The sequence below is a fragment of the Lepus europaeus genome, chromosome 18 (assembly GCF_033115175.1).
Source record: "Lepus europaeus isolate LE1 chromosome 18, mLepTim1.pri, whole genome shotgun sequence".
NCBI lineage: Eukaryota > Metazoa > Chordata > Mammalia > Lagomorpha > Leporidae > Lepus > Lepus europaeus.
In genome coordinates, this window is record NC_084844.1 from 14,606,084 (window position 1) to 14,623,794 (window position 17,711).

Sequence of the window (17,711 nt, forward strand, 5' to 3'; positions counted from 1 at the left end):
ACCAGAGAATTAGTAATATTTACTTGCCTTACAAGAGAATAACACAGTTCAGAGGAGCTCCTCAGGCATTCTGATTTCAAACAGCCAAGAACCTTAAAAGGAAGCTTACCAGTTATGAGAGGATCAGCGCCATCGTCTTGGACACTGTGACTAGCCCTCAGGGCCCTCAGTTGCAGAATTCAACTTCTGTCTAATCCAGGGGTGGGGAACATCCAGCCCCTGGGCCCGGTAGGCTGAGAAATCATTTGCTGTGGCTGGCCCTGCCAAGACAACTGCAGGCAGGACTCGACAAACCCAGAGCAGGCTAATTTTTAAGTTGATAATTTTGTTTAGCGTGAGAATGATATTATAAACATCCCTTTGGTCCCTGGCAGAAAAAGGTTCCCCACCCCTATGTCTAACTAAACCTTTACAAGATTTTTAGAAAACTCTTAGTTTCATGAGTAGTTTCATAGATTTCATGGTTTCTTAGTTTCATAGTTGCTTTTCCTGTGGTTTCCAAGATGCTCAGACAAAGCAGGTGGCTTTTGTTTCTGAACTAGTAGTGAAGGAATACTGATGTTTTAGTAAATACTGACTCATTTAAATGTTAATATTGTAATAAAATAGATTTGGGGGACATTCATTAGAGTTATACCACAGGCTTTAATAATAGCACAAATTCTTGTATTCTTGGATGCATATGATCTTATTGGGATACCCCTGTGCCTTAAGTCTTTGTCCTGGAGCTGGCGTTGTGCTGCAGTGGGTTAAGCCATGGCTTACCATGCTGGCATCCCATATTGGAGTGCTTGTTCAAGTCCTAAATGCTTTGCTTCCAATCCAGCTCCTTGCTAATGTGCCCGAGAAGGCAGCAGAAATGTCTCAAGTACTTGAGCCCCTGCCACCCATGTGGGAGACCAGGATGGATTTCCTGGCTCCTGGCTTCAGACTGGCTCAGACCTGGCTATTGTGACCACTGGGGAGTGAACTAGCAGATGGAAAATTGATCTCCCTCTCCCTACTCCTTTCCCCTCTTTCTGTCATTCTGACGAAGGGAGGGAGGGAAGCCATCTTGAAAAATAAACCTGAAAAGATAAAATTTTCTCCCTTGCTTGGTGGATATTAATGCTCACAGGTGGTCCAGTTGTCTAATATCCTCAGATTGAAAGTGCTTCATCTGAAACTTGGCATTCATGGGCGATCCTTTAAATTCCAGCTTCTCCTCTACCTGCTCACTTGAGCATCTCCTTTCCATTTTACGAAAAATTCATTGCCGATTACATAATCATTCTACAGAAAATTTCGAGAAGTAAAATGAAAAGTATTGATATAATTTTGCAGTGTTCGTCTTTTCTTTTTGTAGAGGTTTGGGTATACGGGGTTGAGTGTGGGAGTGTGAGTAGTAGGGGTGTGGACAGTTTCAGGGGCAGTGGCAGGCTTAAGTGAAGAGGGGACTGTGTTGCAAGGGTGGTGTCTGAGCCGCAGGGAAGAACGTGGCTGGGCCTCAGGAGAGGTGTGGCCAGGCGCTCTGTCTCTCAGCCATGTTTCTGCTCAGGCTGCCTTCTCCGTTGTTTTTTTTCTTTTCTTTTTTTTTTTTTTTAAGATTTATTTTATTTATTTGAAAGAGTCACAGAGAGAGGTAGAGACAGAGAGAGAGGTCTTCCATCTGCTGGTTCACTCCCCTGATGGCCGCAACGGCTGGAGCTGCGTTGATCCGAAGCCAGGAACCAGAAGCTTCCTCTGGGTCTCCCACACGGGTGCAGGGGCCCAAGGACTTGGGTCATCCTCTACTTCTTTCCCAGGCCATAGCAGAGAGCTGGATCGGAAGAGGAGCAGCTGGGACTAGAACCGGCGCCCATGTGGAATGCCGGTGCTTCAGGCCAGGACGTTAACCTGCTGCGCCACAGTGCCGGCCCCTCTGCAGCTCTTTCCACATGGCAGAAAACACTCATTTTCACAGAAGTATCTCAGCTACCCAGAGAATTCGGCATAGTTCTTGTGTGGCTCCCAAGCTCTGTTGTACCAAATGGTCATCCCTGTGGTAATTATTTGATTGGTGAATAGAGGGGGCTCGGTATGGATTTCCCTGTCCTGGCCTTCAGGTCTGCACACATCTGTCCTTCCCACTGTTCTGTTTCCAGACTGCCCCACCTAACATGACGCACTGCATGTGCCACTGCCCACCCGGTCCCCTCTGTGGGAGGTGGCCCTGTCTCACTGTGCTGCAGGCCAGGGCCTGTAGGTGGGAGCAGGTCCAGATGTGGACCGTCACTCCCAGGACCCATGGGCTATAACAGCTCTAACTACTCCCCAGACAGTGACCTGAGGATGTGTGGTTGCAGCAGACACCACCTTGAGGATTCTGTTTTCCTGACTGGGCCTACTGTGACACTAAATGCCTAGTTCCAGAGGTAGAATTAAAAGCAGGCTCTTCCTCCTCCGACTTAGGGCTTTGCACAGAGAACAGCCCAGCCGGCAGCAGTACAGCTTGCTGTTGCTTCTCCCTTTCTAGTGGAGTGGCCAGGCCCCCGGCAGAAGGGAGAGCTGCTCTGCCTCTAGGCTGGGCACACCAAGACACTGGATGAGTGGAGTTCCACCCCCTCTGCCAGTGGATCCCCACCTTGGAAAATGAAAGCAGAGACGAGAGAGAGTTTGTCCTGCTACCTCGGGCTGTCCTGGAGAGAGCCACTGAGGTCTTCCCTTCTCAGAGAAGGTCTTACTGAGTGTGACCAGGCATTCTGGGGTCAGAGTCCTACGCACAAGTAACTCCCCATCCTTTTGTGTGTAACACTAAAAGCCAGCCATAATGTTATAGTATAAAAACAGCATTTGTGCCAAAATTCAAGCTGTTGCAGTGAAAGCAAGTTGCATTGCCTTGTTTTTATTCAAGACAGCTAATATTCAGCATAGTATTGTGTGACAAAGGAGGAGAAGATCTCATTATGAGGGTGACATTGCTAAATAGGCCCCTACCTCAAAAGGGAAGCCTTAGCGGTTGTCACCTAGAGGTATGTACACACACACACACACACACACACTGTCCCCACGGAAACCACAAATGAGGGAGGGCACAGTTCCTAGAAAAGCCAGAGGATAGTGTCTGTCTAGTGTGATTAATCATAATGTAAACAAAGTTAGGATTCTGTATTTTTCACTTGATAAAGTATGCAGTGTAGGCATTTTTCTGCATTGTAGGTTTTTCTAAGTATATGTGTATTTTAGTTTTTTAAAAAGATGTATTTATTTATTTGAAACAGTTACACAGAAGGAAGGAGAGGCAGAGAAAGAGAGGTCTTCCATCTGCTGGTTCACTCCCCAACTAGCCACAATGGCTGGAGTTGCGCTGATTTGGAGCCAGGAGCCAGGTGCTTCTCCTGGTCTCCCACATGGCTGCCAGGGCTGAAGGACTTGGGCCATCCTCCACTGCTTTCCCAGGTTATAGCAGAGAGCTGGATCGGAAGTGGAGCAGCCGGGACTTGAAGGTGCCCATATGGGATGCAGGCACTGCATGGGGCGGCTTTTCCCATGCTAAGCCACAATGCCAGCCCCAAATATGAGATATTATTGGAAATTTGGTTCTGTCAGGTTTTTTTTGTATGGATGTAGTGAGTATCATTGTGCATGGATCTTTTATCTATGATTCTTTAGGATATGGAAGTAGAATTATAGGATCAAAATGTACTGATATAAGCTATTTCATTGCTGTCTGAGAAGATTAGACTAACATAATTTCTAGTACCAGTAATAAAGGGTGATAAAGCTAATTTCACAGACTTTGGGCTATTTTCTTTTTAAAGATTTATTTATTTATTTGAAAGAGTTACACAGAGAGAAGGAGAGGCAGAGAGAGAGGTCTTCCATCCCATTGGTTCACTCCCCAGATGGCCGCAACAGCCGGAGCTACACTGATCTGAAGCCAGGAGCCAGGAGCTTCTTCCAGGTCTCCCACATGAATGTAGGGGCCCAAGGACTTGGACCATCTTGTACTGCTTTCCCAGGCCACAGCAGAGAGCTGGATCAGAAGTGGAGCAGCCGGGTCTTGAACCAGTGCCCATATAGGGTGCCGGCACTTCAGGCCAGGGCGTTAACTTGCTGCACCACAGTGCTGGCCCCTTGGGCTATTTTCTTTAAAATTTATTTAAAAATTCATTGAGGGAAAAAAAGTATATATTAATTTAAGCTGTGTTTTGTTTCTGAGTGAGGGTAGTCAGTGTTGTGGCAGAGTAAGCCATTGCTTGTGATGCTGGCATCTCATTTCAGAGCCTCTTCCACTTCCAATCCTGCTCCCTGCTAATGCGCCTGGAAAGGCACCAGAAGATGGCCCAATGCTTGAGTCCCTACTGCCCTTGTGGGAGACCTGGTTGGAGTTGCAGGTTCTACTTTAGCCTGGCCCAGCCTGAGTCGTTGCTACCATTTGGGGGAGTGAATCAGTGGATAGAAGATCAGTCTGTTTCTCTCTCTCTCAATCTTGTTGTCTCTCACTCTGAGAGAGAGTGAGACACCCTGTCTTTCAAATACATAAAATAAATATGTACATATAAATACATAAAATAAATAAATATGTACAAATAAGTGCATAAAATAAATATAAATATATATATATAAATAAATACAAATTTTATGTATTTGAAAGGTAGAGTTACAGAGAGAGAGGGAGTGAGAGAGAGAAGTCATCCATCTGCTGGTTCACTCCCCAAATGGCCACACAGCTGGGCCAACCCAGCTGAAGCCAGGAGCTTCTTCTGGGTCTCCCACGTGGGTACAGAGGCCCAAGCACTAGGGCTGTCTTCCTCTGCTTTCCTATGTACATTAACAGTGAGCTGGATCGGAAGTGGAGCAACCGGGACTTGAACCAGTGCCAGCCCCAGCACTGCAGGGGCTGCCAGCACCGCAGGCAGTGGCTGTACCCTCTACACCACAGCGCCAGCCCCAGTAAATCTTTTTAAAAATGAGGAACAGGTGGGGGTTATGCTATTCATTCCTTTTGTTTTATATCATGTCTTTATTGTAATCTTGATGTTTATTATTTAAGTTTTTTATATAATGAAAGCTTGTTTTCCTATTTTACTTTAAATATTTTCCCATAATTCATTGCTTTTTAAAATGTCTCCATAAGTGTGGGTTGTTAGCATTCTTTATCATAAAGACAAGATGATCAGGTTTTAGAGAGTAAAATAGATCCAAGAGAAGGAAGTCAGAAAGCTGAGCATACCATGCCCCTCTGTTTCAGCAGAGGCTGCCCGTGGGTTATTTCAGAATTCCTGGTTTGCCACATTAGATCATGAGCCTGTCTGTCTGCAGGTAGGATCTGTTTAGAGAGAGAAAGGCGACCTGTGTTCTAGGCCTGACTCAGCACTGTCTACACACGTGCCTGCTTGGGAATTTGGGGTCTCCTAAGCGGGAGATTTTCAAAGGATAACTTTGGGGATGGAGGTCTGTGATTGTACATACCCAAGGTGAGCAATCATGTTGATGTGAGGATTCTTCTCACCTCCCATTGCAGATATTTGGAAGTTCCAGCACAGTGACACTTCCTGAAACCTTGTTGTTTGTATCAACCCTGGATGGAAGTTTGCATGCTGTCAGCAAGAGGACAGGCTCAATCAAGTGGACTTTAAAGGAAGGTAAGTTGGGTGGTTGGATAACATGGACATTTGCATCAGCTGTTTACAAGTAAGCACATTCCAGGTAAAGAGAAAAAGGATGGTTCATTAATAAAATTTACAAGGAGAAGGAAATCAGAGAGGAATAGGACTTCTGGGCGGGTGTATTTACAGCGACAGTTGTTGTGATTATCCACTAAGTGCGTTAGTTGAAGAGGCATTATTTTTTCTTTTTTGATTTTGCTTTGGTCAGAATGTCGTGTTTAAATGGCTGTAGGCTGTTGTGTTAATAGCTCTGGTTGGTGGGTCTTTATGAAAGCATGCTACATTATTAAATTTGCTAAATTCTGATGATTAGAATCTTGTAATCATAATCATAAGAGGATATCTTGTCGACACCTCAAATTACTCTTTGTCTTGTAGAAGCTAAAATAATTGAGGGTGGTAAGATCTGGCATTCATCCAAGCCAACCACTTTATTGGGTTATTACAGTAAGAGCAGTAAATGACTGAACTTGTTTCTCATGAACTGCACGCGTCCATCTTATGATCTTACCTTCCTGGTGGTAGTTAGCAGAGTCGAGCCCCACAGCTGGAAAAGTGTATTTGATTTCCAGTGTAATCTTCCCAGATAAATCCATGCAAACCCAAGGGTTTGGGTCATCTCCACCAGAGATGTCTGGTCCGTAGTAATTCTCATTTGACCTTAGGCTTGCATCTGGCTGCCATGTTTTCTCCCATCTCTTACTCTGTGGCCCATTATTTTCATAAGCACACAAAGTGTTTTTCCTTTCTTAATAAAGTGTTCTGAGGCAGTATTCTACCTGGAAAAATATTGGTGTATGTCAGAAGGTCATCTTGTCAGTTCAGTAGCAAACCTGGTTACCACCAGTTGGTGGTAGCAAATGGGGTACCACGGGCATCCTGCCTCACCAATGTGGGCCCTGCCTAGGTCAGCCAGAACCTTAAGGACCAGCTCTCTTCTGGAGCAAGTACCACAAGAAGACTGTAGAGCTGGCTTTGGGCATTGCTTCATGGGCTCCAAGAACATCATCTGTACTGTGTCTCCTTCATGTTTTCTTAAAACACATGGAAGCAGAGTTCCTTAAATTTCAGCAGTTCCTATTTTGATAAAAATCAACAAGTCAGAAAAGGATTGAGAGAAACATTTTAGCTCTTGAATTGTTAGGGCCTGGCTCTTGGTTTCAGCATTCCTAGGCATGACGTCTGCCCCGAGCCACTTCATTCTTCTGCTTTACTTTTCCCTGTATGTTTTTTTTTAAACATTAAATATTTATTTATTTTCATTTACTTGAAAGGCAGAGAGACAAAGACAGAGACAGAGCTTCCATCTGCTGGTTCGTTCCCCAAATGCTCAAAACAGCCAGGAGCGGGCCAGGCTGAAGCCAAGAGCCTGGAACTCAGTCTGGGTTTCACATGTGGGTGGCCAGGTCCCAAGCACTTCAGCTACTTTTTGCTTCCTCCCAGGATGTATTAGCAGGAAGTTGGATCAGAAGTGAGTGTCCGGGGCCAGCGCCATGGTGTAGTGGGCTAAACCTCCACCTGTAGTGCCGGCATCCCATATGGGTGCTGGTTTGAGTCCTGGCTGCTCCTTTTCCTCTCTGCTTATGTCCTGGGAAAGCAGAGGAAGGTGGCCCAAGTGCTTGGGCCCCTGCATTCGTGTGGGAGACCGGAAGAAGCTCCTGGCTTCTGGCTTTGGATCAGCCCAGCTCTGGCTATTGTGGCCATTTAGGGAGTGAACTAGCTGATGGAAGACCTCTCTCTCTGTCTCTCCCTCTCTCTATCTGTAACTCTGCTTCTCAAATAAATAAATTAAAAAAAAAAAATTAAAAAAAGAGTATCCAGGACTCAAACTGGCACTTAGATTTAGAATGCAGGCACCCTACTTGGTAGCTTAATGTGTGCTATGGTGCCCACCCCAGCCTGCATGGTTTTAAGTTAACCTTCTCTTGAATTTTCATTTCTGTGTGTAGCCTCAGCTATATCCAGCAAAACTGTGCTGTCTTGTTTGTTACTTAGTCACACATAAAAATCAATCTGTTCTCTCTTGTAAATTAGAACTGAAAGAATTTGCCCTTTTTCTTCATATGATGTACTGTATGGGACACAAAGAAGAAAAAGGGAGACCATGTCCCCAGGGAGCCACAGGCTGATAGGGAGAGAAGAGAAGTGCACAGAACTCCAGCACAGAGAGATCACCTCAGAGAGGTACTAATACTGTGTGGTGAGCCCACACCCATCTGAAGGCTGTGGTATTGGTGCTGAGCCTTGGTGCTGAGCTGAGTTTCAGTTGGGAGTGAGGCCTAGGAAAGAGCAAAGGAAGCAGCAGTTCTGGGTGCAGGGACTGACCCTGTCAGCAGGAGCCTGGTGATATTTTGGAGGGGGAGAGGGAGGGAGGGAGGACCATGGGGTAGGTGAGCCCTACTGATAGGACAGGAAATTGACAGCCATTAACATGCGTAAGCAGGTGAGTGACTCAACCAGTGCTCCATTTTCAGATGAATCCAGCAGTGTGGGAGATGAGAGACAGCAAAGCAACCTGAGAAGGGGCCGGGGAAGGGCAGGCATGGAAAGGATGAGTGGTGTGCCTGAAGCCGGAGGTAGAATCCAGTGACCTGATTAGGGGCGGGGGTGGGGGTGGCAGTTAAAAGACCCATAGAGTATTCGAGAATTCTGATGTTAAAGTCTAGTAATTCAAGTATTGTTTGTTTATAAGCCTCATTGTTTTTCTTAGCATCAGCTGACTTTTTAAATTTAAATTCAGCCCTTGATACCAATAGCCTCAATTTATATTTCTGTATAAAGATGAGTGATGGTAATGCATGAACACCTGGAGTTTTCAAATTAGTCTTGTGGTTCTAACCAAAGATTTCAAAATCAATATTACTAAACTGTTAATATGTCGATAGATTATAAAGGTATCCAGAGAGACTGTTCTAGACCCTGAGAATACAGCAAGTGAACAAAACAGGCAAAATCCTTGCTCTTACCGATCTTTCATTCTAGTGGGGAAACGGCAGGAAGGAAATTTCTTAGTGGTGATAAGCACTGTGGAGAAGAACGAAGTGGGGAAGTGGAATGGGCAGTACCAGGGTGAGGGTGTGTGTGTGTGTGTGTGGATGTGGATGTGTGTGTGTTTGTGTGTGTGTGTTGGGGCCTGCAGTTTTAAACAAGGAAGGCCTCCGTGAGAAGGTGTCATTTGAGTAAGATCTTAGGGAGGCCAGGACGTCTTTCAGGCCAAAGGCACGGTGGGGGTATCCTTGGCATGGCAGAGGAGAGCAGAGGCTGTGGTTATGGTGGAGTGTCGGAGGCGAGATCAGCTCCAAGAGGTAATGGGACCAGCCAGATAGGGCAGGAGGGAGCCAGGACTCCCTTTGCACAGTATTTATTCTAAAGGTGCCCCTCTTACTGTCCTGAAACAAAATTCATAGACAATAACCTACATATACACACAGTTTCCACAAGAAACCAGTTGTTCCCTAGTAATCTAAAACCGATGCAATAGGAAAGTAATTTTTAATCACACATACATAATTTAATATTTAAATGCCCAGGCACGTGCTAACACTCCACCTGAGAGTGAATGCAGACAGGAACAAATGCAGGCTGGAACACCACCGTACCGATGGTAGTGGGATTCCCAAGCTGGTGAATGATCCTGGTCGTGTTCCAGACAAAAGTACAGCCACACCTGACTTACATGTACTTACATTCCAAGAAAATTCACTGCATGCAGCCATGAAAAGTACTTTTGTGCTTATGTGTAAAACAGGCTGAAGGTTTGGGTAATTTTTAAAGGTTTTTGGCTGTATCCGGCAGAACATCAGAGCAGGTACATATGTGGGATCATCTTCAGTTATGTCTCTGGCCCCCCACACTTAGTGCCTGAATCATACTGCAGTCCCACTGGCCACCAGGAAGTTCTCTCACTTCCTAAGTGCTTTTGCTAGTGAGCTGTGCCCTCCCCAGGGGCCACTGTAAAGATGTTATCAGCCGTTGGAAGAATCTGAGCAGAGGAGAGCTCCATGCCTGGTGTTACAGAATGAGTGTTTGTGTCTCCCTCCCTTCAAACTCCTATGTTGAATCCCTAACCCCTAAATGGTTTTGGAGGTGGGGACCCTTTGGGAGGCAGTCAGGAAGATGGGGTTGCCATGATAGGATTAGTGCCCTTATGAGAGATGCAGGAGAGACCAGATCTGCTCTGCGACTCTACCATGAGAAGGTGCCGTGCCGACAAGCCAGGAAGAGAGCCCTCAGCAGAATGCAGCAGAATGCTGGCGCCCTGAGCTCAGACTTCCCAGGCTCCAGGACCATGAGAAATAAATTTCTGTTGTTTGATCGCCTGTGTCTCCGCCAGGCCTGTGGTATTTCACTGTGGTAATGTGAGCTAGTGCGGATCCCTGGCTTCCAGTGTACAGGATCAGCAGGAACGTGTTGAGACTGAACTGATGGGCCAGGAGGAAGTTGGGAGGCTAGGCAAGAGTCTGCTGCACCCGTCCAGGCAAGGAAGGATCCTGGAGTGTGCCTGAGTTGCAACATGAGGAGTCAGAGTCAAAGGGAAGAAACTTGCTGATGCGAACAGATGACCTTTAATTCACCAAACTGAGGTTCTTCAGAATATACACCTGTGACTTCATTTCATGGTTTCCTAATTTACTTTTTTCAGGAACCAACAAACTAGGACTATTTTTGTTTGCTTGTTTTACTTTCTACCGTGGTTTTGACAGGTTTTTGTTTTTGTTTGTTTTATTCCTCAGCTAACCATGTATTGCTGCTTCCAGAAATGGAGGTTCTTTGTGAGTCAGAGTATGCCTCGTAGAGAAAATGAATCTCGTTTTCCAGGATGGACTTGAATTGTGACGTTTCACGTTAGGTGCAGATCTTTCTAAGCTGTTTTACTGTGATTCTGTAATTCTGGTAACATCACAGCCATTCTTTTCTCTGACGTTTCACCAGTGAATAGGCTTGAGTATGTTTCATGTCTGCAGTGCAAACCAAGAGTGGCACTGTGACGTTTGGTTTTAGATTAGCTTTACAACTCTGGCTGTGGTTTGGTGTGTTGAGAGGATTTTCTTCAGTATTTCTTGAAGGAAATACTAGTTATTGTTGATTTTTGTTTGTTTGTTTGTAATTGACATATAATAATTGTATATATTGGGGCTGGTGCTGTGGCCTAGTTAGTAAAAGCACCACCTGCGTGCTAGCATCCCATATGGGCACCGGTTTGGGTCCTGGCAGTCCCACTTCTAATCCAGCTCTCTACTGTGGCCTGGGAAAGCAGTAGAAGATGGCCCAAGCCTTTGGATCCCTGTACCCATGTGGGAGACCTGGAAGAAGCTCCAGGCTCATGGCTTTGGATCAGCCTACCTCCGGCCATTGCAGCTATTTGGGGAGTGAACGAGCGGATGGAAGACACCTCTCTTTGCCTCTTCTTAGAGTTACAGAGAGGCAGAGAGAGAGAGAGAGAGAGAGAGAGGTAGAGACAGAGAGAGAGGTCTTCCATCCGCTGGTTTACTCCCCAGATGGCTGCATTGGCTGGAGCTGAGCCAATCCGAAGTCAGGAGCCAGGAGCTTCTTCCCTAGACAAGCACTGGCAAACTCATTTTGTTTCCTAAAATTTTACAAATTGAAATCATACAGTAAGTACTCTTTTGTGTCTGCCTTCTTTCTCTTTGAATAATGATTTTGCTGATTATGTTATCACATTTTTCTCTTTTTTTAAATTGTTGAAATGTATTCCCCTGTACAAATATATTACAGTTTGTTTATTTACCTCTTTTTAATAAAAAATTATTTATTTAGTTGAAAGGCAGAGTTATGGGGCGAGGAGGGGAGGAGACAGACAGAGAAATCTTCCATCCACTGATGGAATGGCCGCAATGGTAAGAGCTGGGCCATTCCAAAGCCAGGAATAAGGAGCTTCTTCTGGGTCTCCCATGTGGGTGCTGGGGCCCAAGCAGTTGGGCCATCCTCCACTGCTTTCCCAGGTACATTAGCAGGGAGCTGGATCAGAAGTGGAACAACCAGAACTCAAATCAGTGCCCATAATGGGATGCTGGTGCCACAGGCAGCAGCTTTACCCACTATGCCAGAGCGCCAGCCCCTCTATTTACCTTTTGATAGATAACTGGGTTATTTCCATTTTTTGGCCATCATGAATAAAGCTGCTATCAACATTGTGTTTTTTTTTTCTCTAATTGGACTTGTTTTCATTCCACTTGAGAAAATATCTAAGGAGTAGAATGAATGGCTGAGCCCTACTGGTCACAGGGTAAGGAAGGGAAATCTATACCCAGAGTGAAGGACCCCATCAGAGCTATCACAGGCTTCCTGAAGACAAGTCTGCCCGCGGGCAGGGGAGCCATGGTGTGATAAGTCAGCTACATAGAGAACCATCTGCCAAGAGGTCAACCAAAATTTAACTAACTGCTCTGGGCAGATTGTTTTCCACGTAGGAAGAACTCAGATTCTTTTGATTACAGAAGCACAAGAACAGGTTGCTCACTTGACTGGAGCTCAGAGAGCCTTGTAAGATCATTGTCTTCTCTTCCCCAGATGAGCAATGGGATTTCTGGAACGCACTGCTTCTCCTGTGGAATCTAGATGAGCGCTGGTTTTATTGCCCTCTTCTATTTCACTCTTACTTCCAACCCCCATCTGACACTTACGTGACTGCCACACCCCCAACATTTAAAACCAGCTTCCTCTCTCACTGCAATACTTCTCTGTTCTCTGGCCCAACTAAGATGCCATGGTACAGTTAGAAATTCTCCAGACTGGGCCCTTCTAAATGGTCTGAAGCGTTCTGGGATGGCCCTTTAGAAAGGTATCTAAGGATCAAAGGACCACAGATGAAGTCCCAACTTCTTTTGTGTTCTCTAAGCCTCCCCATATACCAAATACTAACTTTGTTCTCCCTCTCCCTCTGGAGGAGGCAGACAATCCGCTATTGGCAGTTATCTGTTGAGATTTACTGCACTCGTCTCAAAGACATGTGTTGAGCATCTGCTATCAGCATGTTTCACGGTTACGTGCTGTGTGAGATAAAGACAGGAGCTGACACTTTGACTTATAAAGCTACTCTGAGACAAACAGGACACCATGAACTCCTCTAAAACACATGGTGTGAGCCACAGGATTTCCTGGGTGAGGGCTAGAATACTCAAGGCAGAAACGTTTCACACAGGCAGCTGACCCAGAGCAGAGAGAGACTGGACGACCTGAGTGAGGCACCTTCTCCCTGACGGGGGGAATACAGACCCAGGCCTGGCAAGGGTGAAGTGTTCCCACGAGAGAACAACACAAAGGCTGGCCTCGGGGCTGGTGCTGTGGTATAGTGGGTAAAGCTGCCACCTCTAGTGCCGGCATTCCATATGGGCGCTGGTTCAAGTCCTGGCTGCTCCACTTCCAATCCAGCTCTCTGCTATGGCCTGGGATAGCAGTAGAAGATGGCCCAAGTCCTTGGGCCCCTGCACCCATGTGGGAGACCTGGAAGAAGCTCTTCTCTAGAATAAGGAGTCTCCTAATGACGTTGGCCTGGCTGGCCATACCTGTATTACGGATCTACACAGGTGAGCACGGTTGTTTTCAGCAGTGCTCAGAAGCCTGGGTTTTGGAGAAGAGATTGTCAGGTAGAACCTGCATTGAAGGTTGATGGAGCAACACTGCTGGATTATAAACAGTGATCGACAGTGGATATCCAGGCTGGGTGGGATTTAAAGTAGGGAAATTTATTAATTGCTCCTTTGAACAGGTACCTTGAGCACCTCCTATGTGCCAGACATGGTTTTAGATGTTGGGAATGTAGCAGATAACAAAAGATAAACCCCAGAATCATGGAACTCACAGTAGCTGGAGTCAGACATTAAACAATAGGTAATAAAATATACAGTGCTTCCGAGGTGGGAAGTTATATAGAGGAAAATTAAGCAGAGGGACTGGCATTGTGGTGCAGTGGGTTAAAGCCCCGGCCTGTAGCTCTGACATTCCATATGGGCAGCTGCTCCATTTCCAATCCCAGTTCCCTGCTAATGTGCCTGGGAAAGCAGCAGAGGATGGCCCAAGTCCTTGGGCCCTGGCACCCACGTGGGAGACCCAGGAGAAGCTCCTGGCTTTGGATCAGCTCAGCTTCAACCATTGCAGCCATTTAGGGAGTGAACAAGCAGATGGAAGACCTCTCTCTCCCTGTCTCTACCTCTCTCTGTAACTCTTTCAAATAAATAAAATAAATCTTACAAAAAAAAAAAAAAAGAAGAAGAAAAGAAAACTAAGCAGAGAAGATTAGGAAATCCTGGTGGGTAGGAGGTGGCTGTGGAGGACCCCTTTGAGATGGTAACATTTGGTAGGATTGAGGAATACAAGGAGGCCAATGTAACTTTAAAAGAGTGAGCAAGAAATAATGGGAGATTGTTAGAGAATGACAGGGTAAGAGGGAGGGCTCGGGTGGGATTTGTAGGCCACTCTACTGAGTGAGATAGAGAACCACCAAAGGATTCTTCTGAGTGACAGAGAAATATAATCAGATTTTCCTTTAAAAAGATCACTCTTCTCTGTGTCAAGGCAGTGACTTACAGTCTTGACAAAAATTTGGTCCTTGTCTCATGCACACAGAGAGATGCCCCATGGGCTTGATGTCATTATCTCTATTTTTTTTTCTTTAGTGATGAGGACATTGAGGCTCATAGAGATTAAGTAACTTTGGCAAAGCCCCAAAGCCACTCAGATGGCAATTGGTAAAGCCAGGACTTTTTTTTTTTTTTTTTTTTTTTTTTTTTTTTTGAAGGAAAGACAGAGAAAGGGAGCAAGCTCTCACATCTGCTGGTTCATTTCTCAGATGCCCAAAACGGCAGGATCCAGGTCTCCCACGTTGGTGGCAGGAACCTATTACTTGAGCTGTCATCGCCGCCTCCCAAGGTCTGCCTCGGTGGGAAGTGGCATCTGGAATCAGAGCCAGGGATTGAACCCTAGGATGCAGGGATTGCTAGACTCACCGCCTGCTCTCCAGAGCCAGGATTTAGACTTAGGTTTGTCTGATTCCAAAGGCAGTGTTGACTAGGAGAAATGGGAGGGCTTGAAAGACAAAGGATTCCATGATGTTGAGGGGCTACTGGGAGTAGCAAAGAGAATGATAAAGCAGAGTTTGAGAGTTGATGGCATGAGATAGGGAGCCATAGGTGTCAGTACCATTTGAATTTTGGCCATGATTATGGAGAATGGTGGTTCTATTAACAAAATAGGTTAGTAAAGAGCAGATGCCAGTCTGACCGCAAAGATGGAGGGAGTGATGTGGACAAGAAGAGGCTGAGGTGCTGGTAGGAAAGAGTAAAAATGTGCAGTTGATCCAGAGAGAAAAGCTCAAGAGATGGGGCACTTCATATCCCCGCCGTGTGACCAGAGCAGATCCTATAAAATTGGGTGGGCTCTCCAAGAGACAGAAGAGAGGCTGAGAGGTGCTGGAGTAGAGAATGTGGACAAAAACTCGCTTCTTTTGGAGAAGTGTTTACAGTCTTATTCTTGTGTACTTGTCAGTTCTGCCCAGGTCTTACAGGAGGAGTAGATCGGCACAGTACAGTGGCAGTGAGTGTGTGCTAACCTGCGCAGAGTGTTGGCTTTTCCATTTCAGGCCTTGGCTGGCTATGCTAGGGGAAGGTGTGGAGTCCACTGACTCCTCCCAGGGAGCAAAGAGCAGGTTTGTTTCTTCTCCCTGTCAATTCTGGGAGACCAGATGTTGATTTTAGCTGTATTTTTCCCATATCTTTACCTGATAACCTCACCTTTACCTTGAATAATAACCATTTTTAAACTTGTGAAGGAACTCTTCCATCCTTTTTTCCCCCCCGAAAGTCAAATAGCTTGGTGAGTTTGGCTTTTATTCTCCCAGGCTGTGTACAGGCAGAGTGCCCTGTTTTGCAGCAGTATTTGTTCATAGCCTTACAGTTAGGTTGTTGCTTTTCACGTGACTGAAAACTTTTTTTAAAGCAAGAATCTTGCCTGAAACAAGTTCTCATTATTAATAAAAACAACCACCTTTTCATGTTGATCTCAGATGATGCTTTTTGGTTTTATTTTGCTGGCTTTCCGGAGATTTTTATCTTCAACTTTCATGAATGTGGAAAATTTCCATCATATGTGCGGACAATAGATAAAGCATAGATAACCTGTGTCCTCGTTTTCTTTCACAGCTCTCAGCAGTCTGCCACTTCTTCTTTTTTATTTTTTTAACCTGTCCCTCTACATTATTTTCTGTAGCATTTTAAAGTAAATCTTGGATTCGGATGATTCAAGAAGAAAACTGCCTGCAGACTAGATTGTTGTGGGGCCTCAGGCTGAGCAGTCCGTGCTCCTGTCTTGATGGCTGTCCATCTGTCTGGCCTGCACTTGGCAGAGGCTGCTTTACTGAGTGAGTGAGGAACGCAAGGCCAATCTGAGGCCCTCCTGTTGGAGTTTGTCTGCTCTGCAGCCAGGAAAAAGCATGGGTCTTCAATCCTAATGCAGTTGTCTTGGGAATCTTTCCTTGTCTCCTGCCTGTCCTGTGTCTTAACTGGAACCTGTGTGGTGCAGGACACATCTTGGAACCCGAGGCCTCAGTGTCAGGTGACCACCAAATAAACTGGCACACCAAGAAGATCTGCATCTGTAGAGAAGTCCATGACACTGAGTGAATACTGTATGGCAGAGATTAGATTATGGACAGGCATTAAAATCCTGTTGTTCTCTATGTCTGTTCCAGACATGGAGAAATGCAAGGATTGACAGTACCTTTTTTTTTTTTTAAATTTGAAAGGCAGAGTTAGAGCAGAAGAGATAGAGAGATCGTCCATCTGCTGGTTCACTCCCCTAAATGGCCACAATGGCCAGGGCTGGGCCAGGCCAAAGGCAGGAACTTCACCAGGTCTCCCACACGGGTGCAGGGGCCCAAGGACTTGGACCATCTCCTACTGCATTCCCAGGCCCATTAGCAGGGAGCTGGATTGGAAGTGGAGCAGCCAGGACTTGAATTGGTGCTCATTTAGGATGCAGGCATTGCAGGTGGCAGCTTAACCAGTTACACCATAATGCCAGCCCCAGGAGTACCTTCTTCTTCTTTTGTTTTTTTTAAAGATTTATTTTATTTATTTGAGAGAGTTACAGAGAGAGGTCGAGACAGAGAGAGAGGTCTTCCATCCGCTGGTTCACTCCCCAGATGGCTGCAATGGCCGAAGCTGTGCCAATCCGAAGCCAGGAGCCAGGAGTTTTTTCCAGGTCTCTCACGTGGGTGCAAGGGCCCAAGCACTTGGGCCATCTTCTACTGCTTTCCCAGGCCATAGCAGAGAGCCGGATCGGAAGAGGAGCAGCTGGGACTCGAACCGGCGCCCATATGGGATGCCGGTGCATCAGGCCAGGGCTTTAACCTGCTGCGCCACAGCTCTGGCCCCAGCAGTACCTTCTTAATTTGTGTTTAACTGTCATATCTTTAACAAAAAAGGTGCCCTTTTTATTGCTCTGTTTTCTTTAGAATATGGCATTCCTGCTTTTTCTGGCGTGTCTGGCTTCAGGGCTGCACTGAAGGAACTGGGTTATAAGTGCCCCTTGACTAGTTTGTTTCAGTAAAATGAATGTCGTATGCCTTATTTCCTGTCTCTTGCATCAGTCTGTTTGTGAGAGCCTACTGAGAGGTGATTAATGGGAAAGATAAACATATGCTTACTGACTGAAAGTTCATCCTGTTTCCTAAAGCATTTTTGGTTTAGTGGTGTTTGCTGCCCACAGACCACATATGGTGTGTCTGCCTCTATTGTTGTGAACACTGTGTGCCTTTGTGTAGGAGCTGGCTTTTAAAGCAGAGTCAACATATGATAAGGCTTGCACGATTTTCCTTCACCTGAGATCCCAAGTGACTAGAAGGATTGGACAGCTGCCTGTCACCATAAGCAGAGCCCATAGGATCTGGAACTCTATGTACAGAAATCCTCTTAGACTGTTCCGTCTCCCCCCAAGCTGTGAAGTTGTCCAGTGCATGATTGTGTAGTCTGTGAGCTTCAGACTGCTGGGAGTAGCTCAGCTTGAGCAGTCTGGTGCCCGTGGATTCCTGGTCCTGTTACAGCAGTGCTGTCCTGTGCCGGCCCT

General features: G+C 45.9%; 1 protein-coding gene across 1 annotated transcript in view; it reads left to right on the top strand.

Moving 5' to 3' along the window:
* The window catches only part of ERN1 (endoplasmic reticulum to nucleus signaling 1), a 94,725-nt gene that overhangs the window by 30,197 nt on the left and 46,817 nt on the right, over nucleotides 1-17,711 (top strand). Inside the window, exon 2 of the mRNA XM_062215423.1 lies at nucleotides 5,486-5,606. Within this exon, the coding sequence (XP_062071407.1) occupies nucleotides 5,486-5,606 (121 nt within the window). The remainder of the gene's footprint in view (nucleotides 1-5,485; nucleotides 5,607-17,711) is intronic.